This window comes from Cyprinodon variegatus, unplaced genomic scaffold, assembly GCF_000732505.1.
Source record: "Cyprinodon variegatus isolate N-32 unplaced genomic scaffold, C_variegatus-1.0 Scaffold980, whole genome shotgun sequence".
Taxonomy (NCBI): domain Eukaryota; kingdom Metazoa; phylum Chordata; class Actinopteri; order Cyprinodontiformes; family Cyprinodontidae; genus Cyprinodon; species Cyprinodon variegatus.
This window is the reverse complement of record NW_015151433.1, coordinates 20,214-32,984: the sequence shown is the minus strand read 5'-3', so window position 1 is coordinate 32,984 and position 12,771 is coordinate 20,214. Positions and strand designations below refer to the sequence as shown.

The window sequence follows — 12,771 nt, the reverse complement described above, 5'->3', positions numbered from 1 at the left end:
TAAATATCTCATAACATTTAACACCGTCCTACATTTGTCCAGTACTTTCTGGATATGTATGCTCCATGTTATACCCTCGTCAAACCATAACCCCAAAAACTGAAATTGTTTAACTCTTTCTAATTCTTGATTAAACAACTTTAGTTTTATGTCAGTACCAATTCTTTACTTTGTAAAAACCATTGTCTTTGTCTATTCTACAGACAATTTAAAACCCCATTTATATTACCACTCCTCTATTTTAGCATCTTGTAGTTTCCTTACAATAGATTTCAGATTTCTTCCCTTCTTCCAAATTGCCCAGTCATCCGCAAAAAGTGAAAACATAATTTATTAATATGGAGAATAATAATGTAATTATTATTATGCTTCCTTGAGGTGTTCCGTTCTCTATAATATATTTCCTTGAGTAATTCTTCCCTATTCTAACTTGCACTAATCTCCCTTGTAAAAAGAATCCTTAATCCATCTATATATCCGTCCTTTGATACCTAATTGTGAGAGTCTAATTAACAGTCCTTCTCTCCACATCATATCATATGCCTTCTTTTAAAGAAGACAGCCACTACACTTTCTTTGTTTACTCGTGCCTTTCTAATTTCATGTTCTAAACATACAGCTCGATCCATTGTATTTCTTCATTCCCTAAAACCACTTTGGTATTTGGCTATATATCCTTTTTTTCCCATATGGTATGTTAACCTTTAATTTATCATCATCTGTTCTATCATTGTGAAAGGTTTGTTTAATAAGTCATTAGAATCTTCTTCTTCTTGTAACTCTTCATTCTCCCTCACTGCCCCCCCCTTTCCCCCCCCCTTTTCACTAATATTATTTGAGCTGTGACTTGTTCCTGTCACCTCGAGCTCTCCTACACCTTTATAGAGCAGAGGAGCTACTGTTCATGTATGGTTGACAGTGCCTGCAAGAACTCGCTGAGGGTAAAACTTTCCCGGCGCAGAGGGCTGCCCACACCATAGATATATGGATATCTATGGCCCACACCGCCTTTTCTGTAAAAAGCACGACTGTTCTAACCGGATGTGACGTATATTATCTCTAACAATTACGTTTAACAGAAAAAAGAAGACGCATCAGGACCATATCTGTTGTTATATTTTTGTATTTATTATTATTAAATGTGCTAATATGTTTTTGGCCAGGCAGCTGTTTGGGCAGCTTTAACTGGAGAGGAAAGAATTTACCGTGGTTTGGACCGAGGCGGATTGTTTTAAAGCAAAACCTGCTAGTTTTCAACTCCGCTCCATGAATGAAGTTGGTCTGAGCCTGGCCTGGTTCGGCCACTAATTTACACCATTTATTCTTCATTTTTTAATCGTGAAGCTGAAATCTATTTTTTTGTTTATTCGTCTTTATTACGACGAATCAGTCAGGTAAGCTAACAAAAGCTAACAGGCGCAGAATTACTGTTTTGTACCGGTTAACCACCTAAATGTCACTTCTTCGGCTACTGGGCCTGAATATTGGTTAAGTTCAGCTGCATATTTTGGGTAAGGAGGCTGTATTGTTAAAAAAAAGATAAAGAAAAACATCGATTACGTTCTAAAACTTCTTTAAACCGAATCAAGTTTAAATGGGCTAGCATTTAAAGGAGCTTCTACATGGATCAGCATCTTTAACTTATTCTAAATGGTCCGATCATCAGATTGATTTAATATTTTAAATCCATTCTATTAATGTTTATTGGTATATATTGGTTTGTAGAATATTTCCAGGACTGAAAGGGTTCAGCTCCCATAAGGAAACTTTATTCAGATCGAATACATCACAACACACCATTCATTTGAATGAATGGAAAGAGTTGCTGAGGTGTTGAGATTTAAAGGGAAATATTTCCTTTGTCCTTGATGCTCATTCTTGTTTTTATTTGTCTCACTAAGACGAAATCAGAAAATATGCTTAATCATTATGAGTATTGTTATAATAATACTCAGTGACAGTATTCCAGTAAAATGGTCTGCTGATGGTGGGAGGTTCTGATCTGGTCCAAATTTAGAGTAATGATGAGGATTAAAATGTCATGAAAGAGCTAGAACAGACGCCAGAGGTTCTGTAACATTAATGAGCGTCTTTCATAAGGGCTGATGGTGTTATCAGGCAGTACCTGAAGCATGCAACTACAGCCAGTCTGATGGTATCACACTGAGGTGGTTGTGACCCCTTCTTCATTACACAGACTCTGCATCACACTGACAACACCAAACCAAAACACTGTCTATTTGCACCATATATATTTAATGCTCTAAACTTGCACCATGTTTTTTTTTTTTCTTCCACACTGTTTAAGTTTGATCACTGCTGCATTTTATTCAATGGAAAAACGATCTAGAAATACGTAAAAATCCCTTAAATGAAGTGTATTTACCCTTAATTTGAGTAGGTAAATGAGATAGAATGAGTATTTTTATTCTTTAATAAAATAGTTAGAAAACATACACTTGAAAGGAGACAATGCAATTGTGTTTTCTTATTTTAAATGTAAATTGTCTTGTTCCATTGGCAAAATGTCTCTTTTTAAATGCACTTATTTTAAGAAAAAATTAATTACCTAGCTGGTGATTTTTTTTCCGGTGCGTATACAAAAATGACAAAAGTTCTAGGTTCTTGATAACCAGTTGAGAGGAAAGTGAAATATGCTGGTTTGTCCCCAGTATATGGGAGAACTAAACAACACCTGGAATGTATTTTAACCCAGAGCACGATGTTTAGAAATGATAAACTGATCTGATCAATAATCTAAAGCCTAAAGAGCCGTGCCTGTTTCCCCAGGTGAGTCGTCCACCTGCCCTGGTTCTTCTTCTTTGGTTGCATCATGGAACTGGCTTATGTGTGTGAGTGGGAGAAACGTCCAAAAAGCACCCACTGCCCATCCATCCCTCTGGTCTGCTCCTGGTCCTGCAGGAACCTGATAGCCTTCACCACAGACCTGAAGAATGACGACGATGACAAAGGTATGCAGAAACCACAGACACACAAATTCTGAGTGGATATTATCACAAAATTATGAGGTTAACAATCAGAGCTGACCGCCTGCCAGAGGCTTAAAGCAGTGCATCGGAAAAATAAATTACAGAAATCCTAAAAAAGTTTCCACCACCCTGAATGTCTCTTTGTAGTTCAACTGAGGGTCTCTACCAGGAAAAATCAACCTTTTGGGGTTTTTAACTGTTATAATGCTTCTAATTCACCTGGCCCATCATCAAAACCATTTCAAAGGGGTAATGTGCTTGATTTATTAATGTCTGAGGAGAAATCCTCATGAATTAAGTTCCCTGAGCAGCAGCCCCTCCCAGTCCTGGGAAAACGGAAGGCCGTAACAAGTTTACAAAGACCAGTTATCACACACACTCCTCTAGGAAGCAACCACCTTAAATAAGTGCATTCTGTTCAACAAACACATTTGTTTAGTGGCTAACCTCACAGTGACAGCAACTGCTCCTTTTAGTTGTTTTTTTAGGTCTAAAATGTTTTTCAGCTGCTAAAGGTGCCAAAGCTTTTACTTTGTTCAGCCTTCCTAAAGAGGAGCACCACAGACTACTCCATCATGCAAGAAGCAGTTTTCATTATATACACACCTAAAGTTGGATTAAAAAAGCAGAATGGGACTTTTAGGTTATGTTCACACCGCAGCCTGAAGTGACCCAAATCCGATGTTTTGCCCATATGCAACCTGTATCTTTTCATGACAGTCTGAACAACATGGATCTGATTTATTTTTATTATTTTTTTCAATCTGACCCAGACTACTTGGCTATGTGGTTCTGAATCCGATACGTATCTCATCTTTTCAATTGCGACCTGTGTCTGAACAGCCAGGTCGCATTCATCTGACCTGAACGCTGTTAATACCCGACAAAGGTCACTATTCTGGGTCTCGCTATGAAGAAGTGGCAAGAAAAACAACAACCATGGCAGACGATGATGCGGAGAGAAGTATTTATGCTTAACCATCTTGAAAAGACTGTGTTTTATGGTTGGGAAAGATCGCTAGATGCGCCCCTGCATTACCATCCATCTTTACTTTCGTAAACATAGAGCACACTGGCCTGTGATGTCATTGCATCCTCTACTGCGCATACGTGACACTTGCTTTGTATGACTGCAGTTCCCAAAGGAGATCACATAGAAGTCGCATATGTTTGGAAACGTGAACGGCAACGCAAAAAAAAAATCGGATTTCACAAAAACTTTGAGCATCAAGGCCTGCAGTGTGACTGTAGCCTTAGACAACTGTACCATCCTCCTGATTTCTACATTCCCATCAGTTTCAATGCGCTCCTGTTCAAACTGAAAAGGTTTTTCACTTGTTACTGTTTTGGCGAGACCGAGCAAGCGCTACACGACCGAGCATACATAATTTACTCCATCCATAAACAACACAGTGACATCTGTGTGATATTTTATTTAAATTTAAATTTGTTTATAGAAATAAACAGCTTTCATTATTCCCAGTATTTCATTTACATTCATATGTATTTCACAACGTATCATGGATCCCTTTAAGGCAATTTAGAATGTCATTTATCCTCCAAGTTTAAGGTTCTTTATAAAAAAAAATACCCCTGACTGCTGATAACCAAGATGTTTGAACTCTGTTCTTTGTTTATTTAATTATCTATTTTTTGCCAATAAATTCACAGCAGATTGAACTTGAATCTAGGGTCTGTGGACTTTTTATATCCTCTTTATGTCCGAGTTGGGACCAACTTCTGGTGTTTACTTCCAACACTGATGGGAAAGATGGCGGAATCTGAAGGATGTTGGTCTGGAGTTAACCTGCTGTGTTTTTTTAGCGATAGTAGATGGTGACTGAAAGACAACCTCCAAATTCCTCAGACTTCCTCCAGAGCCCCACAAAGACCCAGAAACAGCCACAGAATTTCCCAGAGATCCATTCAGGCCTATTTAGGCTCCGCCATGTTTGTCTTTCAGATGTCAGTCACATGATCCACATCATCGACACCGAGCACCCCTGGGACATGTTCTCCATCAACTCTGGCCACAGTGAGGTCATTTCCTGTCTGGAGTGGGACCAGTCAGGTAGGTTTGCAGATGTCAGCTGGTTTCCCTGCTGGTGGTCAGGTTATATTACTTCTAGGTTCTGAACGTTTCTCTTAACTGAAGCCCTGTTCTTGTCGGGTTCTGAAGGTTCTCGCCTGCTGTCCGCTGATGGTGACGGTCAGATTAAGTGCTGGTCCATGTCGGACCACCTGGTCAACAGCTGGGAGTGCGCCTTCTCCAGCTCTGTGGATGGAGATCCCATCGTGGCTCTGAGCTGGCTGCACAACGGTGTCAAACTGGCCCTGCATGTCGAGATGGTGAGGTCACTTCCTGTCAATAATTGCCAGTGGGATAATGCCGAGCGTTGAAATCCGCCATCCTGTCTCCTCTCATTTTAGTCCGGCTCCACAAACTTCGGGGAGAAGTTTTCCAGGGTAAAGTTCTCTCCGTCTATGACTCTTTTCGGCGGGAAGCCGATGGAGGGCTGGTTGGCGGTGACGGTGAGCGGTCTGGTCAGCGTGTCGCTGCTGAAGCCGGGCGGCGCTCTGCTGACGGCCAGCGAGAGCCTGTGCCGGCTGAGAGGCCGCGTGGCCTCGGCCGACATCGCCTTCACCGGCGGCGGGAACATCGTGGTGGCGGCCACCGATGGCAGCAGCTCCTCCCCGGTCCAGTTCTACAAGGTCAGAGGGAGACAGTGTTTGTTGCTACGGTTACCTGCCTCTTAGGAGAGCTAAATTATTTCTCTGTGTGCGTTCAGGTGCAGGTGAGCGTTGTGAGCGAGAAATGTCGCATCGACACCGAGCTGCTGCCATCGCTGTTCCTGCGCTGCACCACCGACCCCATGAGGAGGGACAAGTACCCAGCCGTCACCCACCTCAAGTTCCTGACCCGGGAGAACTCGGAGCAGGTGAGCAGTGCCAGTAGTAAGAGCCGGAGGTGGGCGGGAGCCAGCGTCTGATGGCTGGGCTGTGTTTCAGGTGCTGCTGTGTGCGTCCAATCAGAGCGGCAGCATCGTGGAGTGCTGGTCGCTGAGGAAGGAGGGACTTCCTGTTAATAACATCTTCCAGCACCGCTCTCCAGTTGGTAAGAGAAGCGTCCTGGGTACACTGCTGGTGATGCAGAGCCCCATCCTGACCTCTGACCTTCTGTGTTCAGTGGGCGAGAAGCAGCCGACCATCCTGAAGTGGCGCATCCTGACGACCACCAGCGACCTGGAGCGCGTTTCCACCATGGCTCTACCCAAACTGCCCATCTCCACCTCCAACACCGACCTGAAGGTGGCCTCAGACACCAAGTTCTTTCCTGGGCTCGGTGAGCAGACAGAGCAGAACCACCTGCCTGAAACCATCTCTTAGCTGCAGCGTCTGGTCCGGTTCTAAGAAACTCGCCTGTTCTTGTTCCTAGGTCTGGCTCTGGCCTTCCACGACGGCAGCATCCAGATCCTCCATCGCCTCTCCCTCCACACCATGGCAGTCTTCTATGGCTCCTCCTCCGCCCAGCGGCCTGGAGACGAGGCAGCTATCAAACGGCAGAGGACCGCAGGTCCCGCCCTCCATTTCAAGGCCCTGCAGTTATCCTGGACCTCATTGGCCCTAGCTGGAGTTGACAGCCACGGAAAGGTGAGGAACATCTTCTAACTACTGTTAAAGTGAGAAGGATTTGTCCCCTTGGAAGTAAAGGCTGTAGCGCCCCAGGGGCCTTCTCACCGGTTCTTTTCCTGGGAGCAAGTTAGTTACTACTCTTAACTCAAACTCGTTAAAACCATATAAAAAAGGACTATAAAAACAGGAGTAAAAAAGTAACAGAGTTTATTCCAGATCAGGTCGTTACAGGACAGAGAAAAATGCTTAGAGCTATGCACAGCTGTGGTCTCAGAAATCACGTCCGCAAGCGTCCGGCAAAGTTTGAGCCCCGAACAACGTCATCTCCTGCTTCTTATACCTTCTGAGTCTGTGTTGCATCATGTGGATGCTTAGCTGTCCGTATCAGAAACTGACACGCCATCCATGTCTTGAACTCCATGCAGGTTGCCTCTCTGTCTCATATCCTGTGTATTCTTAAAGACACGAAGGCTGTCTTGATTAGATGACCTCCGTACACACCACGACATCCACAATGTGAAGGAAGGCCTTCTGCTCTGTCTAATCTGGCTAACAAAATAACAATGCACATGATGTATAAATAATAAAACCTAACACTACTCTATAACAAACTAAAAACTCTTGTTCTCCAGCTGCTGGAGACACAAGGCATTGTGGGATATCTTGGTGCACACAGCCCCAACCTGTACCTGTACCTATGCAGAAGAACCTGAGCTGGGAATGTGAGCAGATCCAGCTCAGTTAAACCAATAATAATCTGAACCTCATCAACACTAAATACTTTGAGACATCATGTGGACCTCGACAACTGTCAATATTAGACATTTTAAGATAAAACTTTTTCTTTAAAGGTCCCATTTCTTTTTTTTTTTAAAGCCGATTTATTCAATCATTGCACGCAGCTACAGCTCACACTGTACGACAAAACCGCAGGGTTTCGTCGTACAGTTTGAGTTCACAGCTCACGATGTATGTTCTCCCACTGTGCGACCTGACTCTCTGATGCGATCTACCTGCTCACACTGTACATCTACAAACCACGTCGGACTCAACAATCGGACTCAACAATCCTTCACTGAGCGATTTGCTCAGTGAAGGATTTGTTCTTACTGAAAATCAAACATGTTTCATTTTCTCACGATTCCTGATCGGGAGGTGGTCTGAAAGGCTGATCGCCCCTCGTTACCCCCTGTACACAACACGATGCATGACGCACAATCAGGCTGAAAGTCAGACTGATCAGAATATTCTTGCACGACTGGAAAGTCGGTCCGAAAAGTGCAAAAAATCTTACAGTTTAAGGCCAGCTTCAGCCTTTTAAAGGTTACCTGTCGGCAGATGTATAGTAAAATTATAGATCTAGTGCTTCAGATTATTAATGTGAAATAACCTGAATTCCTCTTCTCATCACCTCTGTGCTGTTTGATCCTCAGCTCCACATGCTGCGAGTGTCGCCCTCTATGGGCCAAGTGTTGGACATGAACACCACACTGCGCCACCTGCTGTTTCTGCTAGAGTACTGCATGGTGACAGGCTATGACTGGTGGGACGTTCTGCTGCACGTTCAGCCCACTATGGTCCACAACCTGGTGGAGAAGCTGCACGAGGAGTACATGAGGCAGAACCAGGCGCTACAGCAGGTCAGAACACGCCGTATGGAACCTTCCGTTAAATCAGGTGTGTTAGTCTCCAGTTTTTTTTTCATCGATTTGGGATCATTTCTCTCTCTCAGGTTCTGGCGACACGCATCGTAGCCGTCAAGGCCTCCCTCTGTAAACTCTCCACGGCAACGGCTGCGCGAGCGTGTGACTTTCACGCCAAACTGCTGCTGATCGCCATCAGCTCCACCTTAAAGTCTCTGCTCAGACCTCACGTCCTCAACACGCCCGACAAGAGTCCAGGTGACCGACTGACGGAGATCTGCGCCAAGAACACAGACACAGGTAAGAGGGGCACCCGCTGAGAACGGCATCAGGTGGCGGCCTTGGCTGATCTGAGCATCATGTCTCCTCAGACATTGATAAGGTGATGATCAATCTGAAGACGGAGGAGTTTGTTCTGGATGGACCTCCTCTGCAGTCGTTGCAGCAGCTCATCCAGTGGGTGGGAGACTTTGTCCTGTACCTGCTGGCAAACCTGCCCAACCAGGTGAGCCAGGTGGGTAAGAACACACAGCAGGTGTAGCCAGATTAATCCTAAAGGATGGAGGACACCATCTCAGATAAACTGAGGCACACAAACGTTAAATCTTCACAGATGAACAGCAATCCTCACCAAAACTAAAACCCTACAAAAGAAAAGCAGCTGTTACGTCTCATTTCTAGTCTTTATGGATTTTTTACCTTGATCAGGTTTTCATTACTGTGTTCTTGGATCAGTAGACACATGGACAAATGAAGCTGATTCTGATTAAAACCTTCATATAAGGGGAACCATATAAACTGTCAAAGCAATGGGCACCTCCATTTAATCTTTTCGTTCCAACTTCCCTCCCTGCAGCAGAATAACTTTTAAAGCAGAACTAAATAACCTTTACACTCTGGCTCCTCCTGTTACAATTTGAGAATTGCTGCCATTAAAGGACTGCTAATAGTTCAAGCATTTTTGTTTTTTTAATTGTCATTACGCTGTCACAAGTACAGAGCAACGAAATGTACTCTCTGCATTTAACCCATCCCCTTGGGCAGCAGTGGGCTGCCATGGTGCGGCACTGGGGAGCAGTGTGGGGTTAGGGTTCTTGCTCAGGGACCCAGAGTGGCAGGCTGTGGGAGTGGTGCTTCAACTCAGAACCTCAGGATTCCAAGCGCCACGACTTAACCACTAGGCCGCCACTTCCCAAAGCAGGCATTAAGCCGGGCGTACACTGTTGCACGCAGCTGCTGCTCACATTGTACGACTATATGATCTCACAGCTTGTCCAAACATTACAACTCTTGGCAAATTTACTAAAGTTACACAGTACCATCTAGCAAAGGTAATAGCTATATGCAGCATAGACATTATCACATACAGCTAACTTTAATTATGTGTCCAACATTAGCAACATCACCAGGTCTGCATGTGTTTTTCCAGCCTCCTCTTTCTTTTAGCGCTTTCGTCCAGGGAACACTTTGCCCAGGTTCACTGTGTGTGCGCTCTCTCTGGGTCAAGATCCTGTTTCCTTTTTCTCTGGCAGACAAACATTTCTCTGCTATTTGGTTCTGCCTAATAATCCTTAAGCTGGTAAAGGTAGTTCCGCCCGACTATTACTTTAATAACCGTCTAAGCTCTGATGTGTGATTGCATGTAGGGCTGGGGGAATAATTGCATTTGCAATATAATCGTAATTTAGAAAAACAGAATTTTATTTTAGCCACATTAAACTTAACATGTGTAAGACGCTAAATTTCACCCTCCAGGCCTTTAGGTGGCGGTAAGACGCTTAAATTGGGTTTGCCACCACACTGAAAGAGAGAGTTGCAGCTAGAATGCAGATCCATGCATTATAGTAGAAATAAGAACATGTAAAGTTTACAGTAAAGTCCTGCACCGAAGGACTCTGGGTAAGTAAGCTTTCAATGTCCTGAAGAAACTGGAACCCTGGAGTGAAAAAGCTACATGCTTATGCTAAGTGCAAAGGAAATTTACAATAAAATCACAATATTGGTTGAAAATAATGACAAATTTATAATCAATTAAAAAATAAGAATTTATTTTCTATTTTCTTATCTCATCAGTATTTAGTTTACCGTGTTTTATGATTTAATTAACCTTTTTTCCCAGCATATTAATTGAATAAATGTCCGTGCTTATTAGATTTCCCCTAAAAAAAAAAAAAAATTTTATATAGTAAATTTTATATATAGTAAACTTTTTGTAAATAACTCTTTCCATGAAAGAAGATAAATTGCAGTTTTTTTGAAAATGTTTTTTTCTTAGATTTGGTATAGAGTTTGGAATGTCATCCCTAGAACTAGGTAGTTTACAGTTTTAGATCCTGCCTCCCCCTCAGGCGCTCCGTGGACTCACCCTGTTCCTCCCACGTTCTTCTGTCTCCTGCAGGGCTCCATTGTGCGGCCCGGTTTTGGCTTCATGAGAGACGGGGCATCTTTGGGGATGCTGAGGGAGATGCTGGTGATGATCCGGATCTGGGGGCTGCTGAAGCCCGGCTGCCTCCCCACTTTCACGGCCATGTCAGACAACCAGGACAGCATGCAGCTGCTGTTCAGACTGCTCACCAAGCTGTGGCTGTGCTGTAAGAGACGTAGTCCTGATCTTACACAACACCTTACCAAACACTGATCTAAAAATAAGTAAAGATTTCTTAAGATAGGTGAAATTGATCTTGTTTATACTATGGAATGAGTGGTTTTGCCCTTAGAATTAAATAATTACATGTAATCAACTTGAAATAAATTAATATTTTAAACATAAATCATCTTAATTTTATTGAAAAACTGTCTTACCCATTAAAAACAATGGAAAATAATCACATTCCAGGAAAATTGACTTGGAGAGCTGTAACATAAGTGATGCATTTAGAGACACTGGGAAAAAAACATGTTTACAGTAAATAATAGTTCTGTCTCTACTTATGGATTTAGTTACATCACCCAGTCCTCTTTTACTTTGAGGTACATTTTGATCTGAAACACCAATAGCTAACCCCCCCTTCTGTCTGGCAGCTCGGGAGGATGGCACCTCCCAGGAACCTGACGAGAGCCTAATAGACGAATGTTGCCTTCTGCCCAGCCAGCTGCTGGTTCCCAGTATGGACTGGCTCCCAGTGAACGATGGGATCATTGTGAAGCTGCAGGGTAAGCTCCCCCTCCGGCTGCAGTTTGGAAGAGCGTCATCGCTGCAGGTAGTGGGAGGCACCGCCCCCCTGGACGTCTTCACCAGGTAAAGCTCCCCTGGCAGCTGTAGCGGACCGTCATCAAGCTGCAGACAGACTGATCTTTGATTGTGTTCAGGAGTCCCGGAGCTCAGAAGATGGACAATCTGCGCTGCATCCACATGGGCGTCAGTCCCACCGAGGAGAGTAAAGTGTGCACCAGGTGAGTCCACAGGAAGTGACATCACTGCATCTCAGTTATCCATCATGGTTGGCATGTTGGAAGCAGAATCTGCTCATTCTGAAACGTCACCTGTAATGTGCTAAACTCCTCCCCCTCCAGGTGCGGCTGTGTGACGATGCTGCGATCTCCCAACAAGACGAACGCCATGAAGCAGTGGGAGCAGCGCTGGATCAAGAACTGCCTCTGTGGGGGTCTGTGGAGGAGGATCCCGCCAACGTTCTCATGAACCAAACCCCCTGTTGTTATCAGGTTCTGCTCGAAGTAAGAGGGTGCCAGAACCTGACGACCTGATTACTCCTGTGAGGCTGCAGTGCCCCCGTTTCCTGTAAATAAAACCTGTTTTTCTAGTAAAGTGTCCAAGTCTGTCGTCTGTAGGTGGAGGTGACCTACAAAAGAATTTACCCCCTTTAACCTTAGCTTTAATTTTAATGGTTTTAATCTTATTTTGTGTGATGAATCTGAAAAAATAGTCAAAAATAATTAAATTAGATTAGAAAAATATAAAAACAAAGCTCCAAAATGTTCTGGTGCAACCAGTTTGTTTTTGAAACCACATAATTAGTGAAAAAATGTAAGCAGAGGCGCCCATTTATGAACCGGAGTGCTTCTCCCTAAATATCCAGATTTTTATTGTTTCTCTGGAAAACCACCCAATCTATCTTCAAATGGAAAGATCCTCATACCAAAACCAACCTGACTGTCTCATAAAACTAAAGTTTAACTTCTTAGCATCCAAGAAAACTTGTATAACATGATGGTAGCATCATGCTGTAGTAGCAGCACGGCCTGGAAAACTGATTCCAGTCATAATAAAGCTGGATGGTGCTAAATACAGGAAATATTGTGGAACAGAACCTGCCAGTCTGCCTCAAGGCTCTAAATAGAGGTAAAAGGATGTTGGTATTCGGAGATAAAGACAGATGTCTGGCTATGAATAATGCAATCGTTTTTGCTATTGATCATATTTAGTTACTTTAACGCAATTGTTTTATGTCCTATCCTGCTAACATAAAGCAATTGTGTTAAAGTAACTAAATATGATGAAGTAAATACCAATAATGCTTGCATTATTTTTTTCAGTGTAGACTCAA

At 43.4% G+C, this 12,771-nt stretch overlaps 1 protein-coding gene across 2 annotated transcripts; it reads left to right on the top strand.

The window, feature by feature from the left end:
• Window positions 1-1,042: 1,042 nt before the first annotated feature.
• Window positions 1,043-11,917, top strand: med16 (mediator complex subunit 16). Of its 2 annotated transcripts, none has more exons than XM_015399004.1 (16): window positions 1,043-1,394; window positions 2,791-2,972; window positions 4,954-5,061; window positions 5,170-5,339; window positions 5,421-5,702; window positions 5,780-5,929; window positions 6,000-6,105; window positions 6,178-6,333; window positions 6,427-6,641; window positions 8,057-8,263; window positions 8,356-8,566; window positions 8,638-8,771; window positions 10,665-10,857; window positions 11,288-11,504; window positions 11,576-11,659; window positions 11,780-11,917. In XM_015399004.1, the coding sequence occupies exons 2-16, from the start codon at window positions 2,834-2,836 to the stop codon at window positions 11,904-11,906; spliced, it is 2,499 nt and encodes an 832-aa protein (XP_015254490.1). In that variant the 5' UTR covers window positions 1,043-1,394; window positions 2,791-2,833; the 3' UTR covers window positions 11,907-11,917. The 2 variants fall into 2 exon arrangements, with proteins under 2 accessions (XP_015254490.1, XP_015254489.1); XM_015399003.1 differs by having other exon boundaries at window positions 1,044-1,394; window positions 8,638-8,780.
• The last annotated feature ends 854 nt before the right edge of the window (window positions 11,918-12,771 follow it).